This window comes from Mycteria americana, chromosome 1, assembly GCF_035582795.1.
Source record: "Mycteria americana isolate JAX WOST 10 ecotype Jacksonville Zoo and Gardens chromosome 1, USCA_MyAme_1.0, whole genome shotgun sequence".
Taxonomy (NCBI): Eukaryota; Metazoa; Chordata; class Aves; order Ciconiiformes; family Ciconiidae; genus Mycteria; species Mycteria americana.
This window is the reverse complement of record NC_134365.1, coordinates 95563726-95575790: the sequence shown is the minus strand read 5'-3', so window position 1 is coordinate 95575790 and position 12065 is coordinate 95563726. Positions and strand designations below refer to the sequence as shown.

General features: G+C 42.5%; 1 protein-coding gene across 4 annotated transcripts in view; it reads right to left on the bottom strand.

The window, feature by feature from the left end:
- Window positions 1–5266: 5266 nt before the first annotated feature.
- Window positions 5267–12065, bottom strand: part of F5 (coagulation factor V) — a 32577-nt gene continuing 25778 nt past the window's right edge. For 3 of the 4 annotated variants that reach the window (XM_075513231.1, XM_075513239.1, XM_075513252.1), the window contains 7 exons: window positions 11735–11806; window positions 11369–11463; window positions 9839–9994; window positions 8832–8976; window positions 8525–8673; window positions 7550–7732; window positions 5267–6765 (listed from right to left, as the gene is read on the bottom strand). In XM_075513231.1, coding sequence (XP_075369346.1) covers window positions 6577–6765; window positions 7550–7732; window positions 8525–8673; window positions 8832–8976; window positions 9839–9994; window positions 11369–11463; window positions 11735–11806 — 989 coding nt within the window. In that variant the 3' untranslated portion in view covers window positions 5267–6576. Of the gene's footprint in view, window positions 6766–7549; window positions 7733–8524; window positions 8674–8831; window positions 8977–9838; window positions 9995–11368; window positions 11464–11734; window positions 11807–12065 lie in introns of those variants that run through there. The other variant, XM_075513245.1, reaches the window with a different exon arrangement.

Here is a 12065-nt window from a genome sequence, read left to right as displayed (position 1 = left end):
CGCGCTCCTGAGAGAACTCTTACTGGTCTACCTGTCTTGTCCACGCGCCCCCCACGCGTCCCTTCAGCGAACACGACTGGCTGTCTCCCTGCAACCCTGCAGTTCCTTCCCCCACAACAAAGGTGTTGCAGACACACCGTCTCCTTTTTTCGGACATGACCCGGACCCTCAGTACTTCAATCTTGTTAACCCTTTCACTCCCGCAATGCCTAATTCCTCCTCAATTCCCCCTTTTTGTTTTTCAACAACATATATTTTTGCACCATTTTTTTGCAACATTCCTTGAACACATGACAACAAACAACAAGGTACATAAAAATATATCGATAAGCAATAACCCAGTTTTTAACAATGATTCAAACCACCCACTTATCTCAATCCTCAAAACAGGCTCTAACATTACTGGTGGTAGAATAACCTTTACCTGCAGCTAGCACTCCACTTGCTTCTTTTTGTATTAACCCTATCTCATCTATAGGCAATCCTACAAGACATGTATGGAATGGTTGTTCCGGTTGTTCCATGGATACACAAAAAGCAGTTTGATTCAGTGTTTGTGCTAAAGACACCCATATGTTGCTACTGTTCCAGGCTATCGTTGACATGGGGTTCGCTGCTGTTATGGTCATCAGCATCAGCAGTCCCCATGTCATTACCAAGGGCAGGCTTGTCGGTGTCTTTTTGATTCGCTTTTTCAAGGGCCGGTCGCTGTTCCACTGCGGTCTCCCTAATATCTAAATAATTTAAGGTATAAACTGTTTTCCATAACCGTACTTGAGGGCTTTCTCCCACCATTCCCCCTTTTTGTTTTTCAAGCATATGTTTTAGGGTTTGGTGACTGCGTTCAACAATAGCCTGGCCTTGTGGGGAATGTGGAATGCCTGTTACATGTACTACACCCCATAGCTGTAAAAAGCGTTGGGTTTTCTGGCTAATGTATCCGGGCCCGTTATCTGTTTTGATAGTAGATGGCACTCCCAGGGCTGCAAAAGCTGCAGTCCAGTGTCGACTGACATCTTTTGCTTTTTCTCCAGATTCTGCAGTAGCCCATAAAGCGCGCGAGTAAGTATCGATAGAAACGTGCACCCATTTTTGTCTCCCAAATTCAGCTATATGAGTGACATCTGTCTGCCATAATTGTAATGCGTAGAGACCTCACGGATTTACCCCCGTTTGGCGGACGGCAGCAAAAGGTTGACAATCAGGGCACGCACGTACAATGGCGCGGGCTGTATCCCAAGAGAGGCCGAATTGTTTTCTTAGTGCTTTAGCTGACTGGTGAAAAAACTCATGGGATAGCTGGGCTTGTTTTATAGTTTGTGGTACTGGGGTTGCCCAAACTGGAGCGGTCAAGCGATCTGCTCTACGGTTACCTTCCGCTATAAAACCTGGTAGATTGGTATGGCTCCTGGTGTGTAGTACATAAAAATCATTTTGTCTACGATTTAACTCATACCATAATTGTTTAAATAAAGAGAACAGCTGTTCGTTATTCATGTGTTTTAACCATGCTTTCTCTAATCGTTGGACTACCCCGCAAACGTATTGTGAATCAGTCACTATATTCAATGGTTCACTCCATTTTTGGAATGCCTTTATGACTGCTACTAATTCCACTATTTGAGGAGTGCCTTGGACCACATGGATCTCTTCCTTCCAGTGTTCCTCTTCTTTCCAAACTATGACTGCTCGGCCCATTTTTCCTGACCCATCAGTAAACACTGTAATTCCAGACACTGGTACAGGGCTGCATCTGGGTCGAGCAACTATTTCAATGTCTTTAAATGCCATAAATAATTTATGAGCTGGCATGTGGATGCTAAGTGTTCCCCCATAGCCTAGCAAAGCAGTTTGTAACAGTATGCTATTAGCTAAACTCCAGTCCAAATGTTCTTTCATCAATGGAATGTAAATCGTGTGCACTTGCTCACCTCGTAACTGTACAGCACGTTTCCGCCCTTTACGGATTAACATCGCAAACATTTCCACTCTGGTAGTAATAGTTTTCACAGGCTGATATGGCAAAAACACCCATTCTATCAAAAGCAAAGGATCATTATTGGTTGCTACCCATTGCCCCAGTAGAGCTAATGGCTGGGTAATAGCATTAATGATATAGAGCTGGAGGCCATACCCGTCATGCACGCGATGGGCTTGTCGTGACTGTATTGCTTGTTTGACGTGAGCCAAAACCTCCTTCGCTTCGTGAATCAGTATACGTTTGGAATCTAATGCGGAATCACCTCTTAATAAATCAAAGAGAGGTTGTAGTGTATCATTTGTGATTCCCAGCAAGGGTCGAACCCAATTAATGGCACCAAGTATTCTTTGTACATTGTTTAGAGTGCTGACTTCCCACTTCAAGGCCACTCTCTGAGGTTCAACAGCATGTTCCATGATTTTCCATCCTAAGTAACACCAGGGGAGTTCCTTTTGCACCTTCTCAGGTGCCACTTTTAATCCAAATTTCTGTAATGCTTGAGCTGTGTCTTTCACTACTAACTGTAAATTGTCTACAGAAGCCCCAGCGATGAGTATATCATCCATATAATGATATATTAGTATTTGTGGGTATTGTTCTCGAACCCCAGAGAGTGCTCTTGCGACATATACTTGACATATTGTGGGACTATTTTTCATGCCTTGAGGCAAGACCGTCCAGTGATATCGTTGCATGGGTTCGCTGTTGTTAATTGAGGGAACCGAAAAAGCAAATCGAGGGCAGTCTTGGGCCGCTAAAGGAATTGTAAAAAAGCAATCCTTCAAGTCCATCACTATTATTGGCCAATTCGCAGGAATCATAGTAGGAGAAGGGAGTCCTGGTTGCAAAGCCCCCATGCTTTCGATCACTGCATTGATTTGCCTCAAGTCATGTAACAATCGCCATTTACCGCTCTTTTTCTTTATAACAAACACAGGGGTATTCCATGGACTTGTAGTTGGAACAATGTGACCTTGTTGTAACTGTTCTTGCACTAAATCATTCAGAGCACGGATCTTTTTGTTTGTGAGGGGCCACTGATCCAACCTTTTGACAGGCCTCCATCATTTCTACCAAACTGGGATTACGTAAAGTCTGTAACACCCTTTTACGATCTACATTTGCATTTTCTACAGCTAGCTTCATTAACAACACTTCCCTTGCTGCTTCATTTTCAACTTGCTCCTCTATTGCTTCTTTCAGCTTATCTATAAATGCCATAAATGATTCAGTTATCCCCTGCTTTATAGAGACAAACGATTGAGTAGCCTTCCCTGCATCGGGAGTTTTCAGCAGAGCTTGGTATGCCAACCGGCGAGATTGCTGCAGAATAGCAGGGTTCAATGTAGCCTGTAATGGCGGTGTCTGTACTGGTGCTTCCCCCATCAGCTGCGGTATTCCTGCACCTCGCAGGGCGTCGCCCTCCGGCCGTTCAAGGTTAGTTATGGCGGCCATCTCACAGGCAGCCCGCCAATGCGCGTCAAACATTACCTTTTGTGTAGGGGTACATATTAACATGCATATCTGTTTAATATCGTAGGGGGTCAGTTCATAATTAAAAACCACGGTATTCAATAAACTCTGTGCATATGGTGACCCAAGACCATAATCCATAACATTTTTTCGCAGTTCTTTCACTAGTCCAAACGGCAACCCCTGCCATTCTGCCCGCCCCCGAGCCTCTCGAATTACAGGACACGCTATGAGAGCAGCAATATCCTGGTCGCCGCTTTTTTCGGCTTGTTGCCGCAACTCCTGCCAATGGTTCCTTGGATCGTAATCTGTTTCAACTCATTCAGAGTCCCCTCTATTTTTCTCCTTGTACAGGTCCTCTGCAAATGACAAATCCATATTCCTAGGTGATGGTGGTGGTGAAAAATCGGGCGAGGGAGGTGCAGTGGGCGCTAGTTCGTTAGCTGTGGCAGCCGCCGCTTCTTTTTGTCTTTCTCCTACGGTGGCTGCCGCAGCGGCAGCCGTTACAGCGCGATCTGCCTTCAGTTGCTTTAACGAGTCTGTAACTAAGCGCCACGTGGTTAACAAGCCCGTGGCACTGGAATCCCCCCTGGTAGCTGCGTCCCATAAAACCTGTCCAGCCGTTTCCCATGTACATATTTCAAAGATCTCAGTCAATTCTGGAGCTACACCTTGGCCTTTAAGCCAAGCGAACAGCACGCGCAGTTGCGTCTCATCATACCGAATGCCGCGCTTTTCTAATATCTTCCTAAACACAGTTACCACCGATTTTTCTTCTGCAGACGTTGTTGCCCCCATTGTCCCTGGCTGCTCACCTGGTCTAGGTGATTACTTTGTCCGAACTTTTCAGCTCTCCAACCGCTGATTATACGTTCAGCCAGGCTCCGCTACCGGTCGCTCTCTCCCGCGATTCTGTCCCCCAGACTTCAAGTTTCTGTCCCCCAGACTTCAAGTCTCCTGGTGGGGCACCATTTGTAGCGGATTGATGCACGGATTCCAATAGAGGGGTAAATCAAAGACCCTTTATTGAAAATATTCCATGGCCTATATACTTTCTAATTTTTTATCCACGCGCTCCTGAGAGAACTCTTACTGGTCTACCTGTCCTGTCCACGCGCCCCCCACGCGTCCCTTCAGCGAACACGACTGGCTGTCTCCCTGCAACCCTGCAGTTCCTTCCCCCACAACAAAGGTGTTCCAGACACACTGTCTCCTTTTTCCATTTTTTCGGACATGACCCGGATCCTCAGTACTTCAATCTTGTTAACCCTTTCACTCCCGCAATGCCTAATTCCTCCTCATATCTCTCTATATATATGATTCTGTGTAATTACTTATGTAGAACCTTTAAGATCGTGGCCTTCTTAAACATAAATTGTTTAGCACTTATTGCACAAAATCATGGTTCTGCTGAAGTTAGCAAGCATTTATTATCTGTTTTCTAGGGTAAAACCTGACTCCAAAGTTTACATTTTTTCTTTTTTTTTTAGTGAATATGGCTTATATTGCAATTTCATGGCTGTATCAAACAAAAATAAATTAAGCATCATTACAAAATATTAAGAAACTGATCTTTTAAGATGAAGCAATTATGCATACAGTTTCACCATTTGAAACTAATTCTAATTAGCACTGAAAATTCTCATCAAGCTGAAAATTTTACTTTTGTGATGCAAAATTTCACTAGTTATTGCCAAAGAGGTACTACTGCCAAGGCAAATATACAAAATAAAACGTTGATGTTTTTCATGCTACAATATTATCTTTATTTTCCAGTGAAAAATGACAACAGTTTGTAACATAGTAAAAAAACGAAAAGAAAATATTTGTTTAGTTTTTATACTTTTTTTCACTCATGTTCTATACCTTCATTTTGAAATGTATGGTCCATAAGATACAAGAATTAAAAAACTACTGAAATAACTTGGATAACACCATAAAAGGTTCAAAGACAAACTACTTAGAAAAATCCACCCTGCTGAACGGTACCTAGTGTTATAAGTGGAAGTTCTGCAATTAAACAATTTACAGGATAGAAGCCAAAGACACTACTGAAAGCTTAGCTAAAAGTCTGTTGAAATAACGAGTTCATGGACTGTGTATATATTTTTCACTAGATGGGAAAAATCCATGTGTGCTCTATGCACAAGAGTAGTTCCATTAATGAAAACTCTGTCAGGGCTAAATTGTAAAGATGCAGATGTTTCTGCTACCCAGTTTCATCTAACCCTCCTCTGCCACCTCTAGGTTGTATTCTCACTGAACAGCTACGGTTCTCAATGCCTTCCTATTCGAGGGAGCTCCCCTTCCCCATGGTCTAAAAGTTTGTATGGGACTGAATGCCAGGAGTTCTGGATTCTCACTTTGGTTCTACTGTTGGTATTCCGTGACCTACCATAATCCAGGTTAAATCACTTCCTTCCTCACTTCTGGGAAAGAAAGGTATTGCTGACCCCCCCCCTCCTCTTGCCAGGGCATTGAAGATGAATTGTTATGTGAAATCCACGGCATTTCAGGTGTGCTGGGTACGTAAGAACCAAATCAATAATGCAAACCCACATTCTCTGAGAAGGGGTTGCATACGCCTCAATGCTGGGATGCGTTCTAACTTCGTCATAGTGTAGATTAAAGACATGTGGAGGCGAGGCCACCCCTACAATCATTTCTTACCGAGGCATTGCTGGAATGCAGCACCACAGCTCCATATCTGCATTGATTTTCCCTCAGCCCTGTGTATGGAGAACATCTACCTGTAGCTTTCTATTCCTCCTCTGTGCTGCAGAGGCATTACTAAATGGAGATAATCAGTGCTCAGCATTAAGGCCAGAGTCTCCATCCCCAGGGATTTAGAACTTAAAATAAAGTAAAAAGTAAGACAGAGTATTGATTAGAATGAAGAAGTGATATACAAATCAGAAGGGACTGCTATTTCTTCCCAGAGAAAATAAGCCATTTTCTAAAGTGTATTTGTAGGAATGAAATATCTGCCAGAGAAATCTCTCTCAATTCTTGATGGCGAAACATTAAGGTCCTTTGAGGAAGCACACATCTGAACTACTAAGTATGACTGGTTTAAGGGTGTTTAAAAAAAATTGTTGTTCTGCATGACGATTGCTGAAAGGCTAAGACCTCCCAGACTTGTTAGTAGTTTTCACAGCCAGACCCCCACCAAAATCACAGCCATAGAGTTCTACCCGAAGAGCAATGCCATGATACCATGTTCTTGGAACAATGCGGATAAACCTGGACAGGATGGGTGGATTAAAGAAATGCTTGACGTGCTCGTTGCTGTTTTCATTACCCGAGAAAACCTGCAAATACGCAAACACACAATTGGTTAAAAGGCAGCACTTCAAAAAACCCTGCTTTTTCTTTTTAAAATGGTTCCAAGCTGTTGCATTAGCCAACCAGGGTAGATGGACTGCCTCATTTCTGATTTACATAAGATCACATCCAGTCTCTTCCTAAAACACTGGGTCAAAGCTAGTTCAGGCCAACAGTATCTGAGTCCGAATGAATTAAACAGAGGCTGTTTCCATCCACACCATGAATTTGCCATTCTAATTTGGATGGACTGAAAAAAGAAACTTCCCTTATTTTACCTCTGCTAATAGCCCTTGCAGGTTTAGTTGGTGTGAGGTGATATGGGCAACAATACAAAGTACTGTGTCTGCTCTGTGGGTATCTGGAGGTCTCCAGCTCTGTTACAGCAAAACTGCTCACTAACATTAATTTCACTATAAAAATCAAGGCAGAAAAAAAAAAGCTGAAAAGAGGCCCTGGGAAATCCATTGTTCATTCAAATTAAATGTCCTCATGCATTCAAATTAAATGTCCTTTACAAAGCGTCAGCTCCTTTTATCACAATGTTGATTGCATTCTCTACAGATTTGGAGTTCTTTCCTTTTATTACTGTTAATTACTATGATCAAAATCAGATGGATATTATGACATTATCTATAGTAACCCCAGCTCCCTAGCATTTTAAAATCCTGTGAGAATCTCTCTTTTGCTGGATATTCTGCCTTTGGGCCTTGACTGTGCTCAGCATCTAAAACCAAGCGATGATACAACTGTCTGAGCTGAGGATGATACCTTTGCCACTGAGCTTGAACCATCTGTATAGGATTTCCACTCTGAGCCTTGGTCGCTGTATAGGATAACATAGGTTTTCACAAAGTTTTCAGCAGATACGGACTTGACCCCCTGGGTAGCAATAGCAGTTATCTTCTTAATTGTGAGGAGATCAATTTGCAGCCACTGTTGGTTGTTGTTCAACTACAATTGATAAAAAGGGTTGTATATTAGCAAACATGTCTCTGTCTTTATTTGCTTAAGTGAAAAATCCTGTTTAAAGGTAGTTAAAACTGCATCAAAATGCACCAAAACTGTATCAAAGAAGCACAGAAGAGTAAATCTGAGGCAAAAGTCACAAGCATTCTTGGTGGTCCATACAATTAACTTCTTCACTGCAGATGGTGTATTTGGTGTCTTAAGATTTTCCACATTACTTTCCAATATGTAATGAAAAATAACACAGATTTATCTCCAGTATTAAAATGCAATACATAATACTAATATCAAATGCTTATACAAAACAGTGGTTTCCAGAAAATCTCAAGGGACTTTGTGAAGAAATGCAGCTCCACTTTGAAGACACAGAAGCTCACATGCCTTGCTGAAGGTCATCCAGCCCCATTATCCATTAAGCTGCACTGCCTATAAACCAACCCAGGAAGGGTTTCTTTAACCCCTTGGAGTCAAATATTCAACTGGTATTCATCTCCTGAAATTAAAAGGGCTATTTCTGCAGGGAAGTGCTGCAGACTCTGGCCCAGAGAACAGCATCCATCTCTCAAAATGTGATATCATTGATGTTGCCAGAAGTTCAACAAGTTTTCTACTGGAAGAGTTGAATGGGCTTCTTCCCAAAGGATGGCTAAAGACCTGTGAAGTAACCTTACCACTCTTGGCGCTGGACACAGCGCGCAGGAAGCGCATGAGCACACAGGCAGCACAAATTTATTAACGGTAGCTGTCTTGCTGTCGTCCCTATTTTTGACTTGTTACCTTGGCTCGCCAGGCATTAATCTTTCCTTTCTGATTGAGACGAGCAAGTGAAGGGTCCCATGTGTTAAACCAGGATGTCTTAACAGACGAGGCTGTTATCTGGGTATTCTTGATCTCTCCATTTTCCATTCCAAGTGGCAAAGAGCAACCTGTTAAGAGAAGCACCATGTTATCTCCAGTTCATCCAAGTAGCCATAGCCTAAGCAACAATGTTGGAATTGAGAACACTCACAATTTTTAGCTTCATTTAATGTACTAGGTGAAAAATTTGCCAGAAAGGAAGCACCGGCACGCAACCCATTCTTACCATTGACTTCACAGCCCAGGAGCTCCATGCGAAGAGTAGGCCTGTTGTAGGCCTTGGTTGCATAGACTCTGACGTACCTAGCAATAACAGGGGGATCAATGATGTTCTCTTTTACCCCAACGCCGTCAGAATTACCTTCAAAAATCTATTTAAAAAAAAAAAAAAAGAAAGAAAAAATATCCACATGGAGTTAATTTAATGCAAACACAAGCTTGGATGCTGAAAACCCGCTCTTTTATGAAAGTAGTCTTTTTTACACCCATTAGCCCCCATCCGCTGTGATGGAGTGCCCTGTGCTGCCGGGCAACTTGAAATATTTCATGGTCCCATCTTAGCATATTTGGAAGCGCCTGAAGGCCTCAGTTCAAATAAGCAACCCATTTCTATGCACTATATAAGCCTGTAAGAAGACATTAGTAAGGAGGCAAAAGGAGAGGTAAGAGACAACAGGTTTTCGATTGGGGAGTTGTACCGCAGAAACCTCAGGGTAAACTGAAGGGAGCCGTAATGGGTAGGGCTGGAGTGGTTGGGCATAAAATGAACCTTTTGCAGGGTATGGCTACGTTTATTACACAGGCCTTCTGCAGCCAGTTCGGACAGTTTAGCATTCAACTGTTGTGACAACAGGAAGGGAGGGAGAGAAAGGAGGATCTAGTCCCAAATGAGGTAAGGCCTGATTTTTAATCCAGCTTCCTGCTTGCTTCCAGGAGCTGACACGGGCTTAGGAAATAAAAGTAGGGAGAGATGCTTGTGAGAAAGCCAGACTCTGTACAGCCAAGGTCACAGGGGCTAATCTAAACCCCAGTCTAGGAGGTTCCTCACCTTATAATTTGTCTTCTGGTCTGAATTTGATTAGACTGGTAAGTGCCCTTTGGGGCCTCAAGCTGTATTATTAAGTCTCTGAAGGCCATCGTTTTTTCCACTATCTCTTAACATAAAACTGTCACCTCACTGCATCATCCAATGATGCTGCCTAGATGGTCGCAACCCCTATGGCACATACAGACCTTTGGTTTTGGAGAGCTGTCTCCTTTGAAGGTGCTCCACTTCTGTTTGTCTTTGCTGTAAACAATAGAGAACTTCTGGATGTACAAGGACTTTAAAAACCACTTGGCTCCCTGTGTCTGTATCCCAGTTAACAGAACTTGTCTTTGAAAGTCCACCTAGGAACAGCAAACAGTGTTTATAAAGCCAATAATGCACAGCGAAATCCGTTTCCTTCTTTGGCATCTACACAATAGCTTTGAGCCCTGCATTTTAAAACCCGCAACACTAACACTCTCACGAGGAATACAAGCAGGTGCCAGAGTCTGAATTAATGCAGTCTCTCTCATTTCATTTGTGTATTTATTTGTGTGTGCATTTAATTTCAGAGGCCATTTCACAGTGTTCAGCACAGCACCACAAAGACACCTCAAAAATATCTGTGTCTCCATGCTAGGCAGAACTCTTCTATCCTCATTTTACAGATAGGCAAAAGGAGTATAAAGAAATTCAAGGCTCACATTTTCATAAGCTGCCTCTAGTTTTGGATACCCAGGCTGAGAAAAGGCATATGACATTCTGCAGTGCTGAAAAGCCACCATTCCTGGTGATATCAGATCCAAAAACTTAGCACATAAAATCAAATCAGCAAGATATTCCTATCAGCAGTGAAACTCATTCTTTGGGATGTGCCCTCCACATCTCTTCATGCTTTACTGCAGTAGCCTCAGCTTCTCACTACCACGTCCCCTACCAAATTCTTTCTCTTCCCAACATTATTTCCAGTTCCATATCAGATCCCCCAACTTTCTCCCCCTACTTCACCTCCACTAACTTGCTAGCAGGTCAAATGTTAGCAAGCCAAACATAACAGCCACCTGTTGAACATAACACTGCAACACTAGTTTGAGCCTTTCTTTCCTCCCAACAGCCAATTTTAATGAGATTTGTAAGAAATCAACTATCTTCCCCTAAATTTGGGTGCAAATTGGCTACCTGGTGCAAAAGTGATTGGGATGGAGGAAAAAGATGGAAGAAGTGAGGTGACTGAATGATATAGTGCTTGAAGCCATAATTATAAGCTTCATTTCCCTGTGAAGCCACACTGTGCTATGTCAAGCTGGACATAGAAGCATCCAAAACAAACACACGCAAAACTATCTGAAGCAATGTTTGAGAGTATTGCACTTTATATATGTATGTTTGGGTGATCATTTAAACATATACTGTTAGGTAGACAGAGGAAAAAAAAAATTACGGAAAGAATGACTCCATTTGCCTACAAAACAGTTACAGTCTAAATTGTGAGGGTAACTGTCCAGTCAATGGGCCTCACTAGCAGTAGAGACTGGGTTACTCCAGGGGAGGTGGACAGTTTATGGTATCACCAGTCAAGCTTGCTGCATCTTTTCAGTTTTCCCCAGCAGTCTTCTCAGCAAGAACAAGCTTCTCAGCTTGACCTTTTAAAACAAGTTGCAGGAAAATCACAACACAGGATTGTATGGCCATACCCAGGCTCAATGATGGTCAAGCACATGTTGTACCAACCATACCTGGATCCAAGGGACTTCTCCTTGTTTCATTGTAGTGCTCCAAGCATTGTATGTTCCAGAATTGTTTAATCGGGCTAACTTAGGTTCCCAATGGTCTAGACAGAAAATATGAATAAAGCAAGAATTTAAAGAGAGGCGGTGGAAAAAAAACGGAGGCTGTAACTAGCTACTGATGTTGAGTGCTTCAGTTCTTTTCCAATCTGCCTTAGGAAAAAACCCCAACCAATAGACTCTAAAACCATAATCTAGGATAATTTGGACATGGTCAGCAACTGAAAGTCATGAGATGCCAAAAGAATATGGAACTGCAATACATTGCTGGGAATATTCAGGAGCATGCCTGGACCTTTTCAAGTATGAACTCACCTATATGATGTGCAGCGTTGATTTGCGAATCGAGTATAACTCCGCTTGCTAGACCCATTGGAATCCTGCACTCTAAAGAGAGCACACTAAATTTGTTGTTAAAGAAAAGGAGGACTATTCCAATATATACTCTGGTGGAATCTTCTAAGACAACATCATTCAGAACAATTCTTAGTAATACTGTAACACCAACACTCTCTTCCCAGAGAAGGCCAAGTTAATCTCTGCAATTTCTCTCAGCAGATTAATCCACTGGTCACTGTGAGGAAACCTCAAATTCAAAGCCAGTATGCTGAAGGAATAAAGGTGGTATGCTAAATAATTCAAAGCT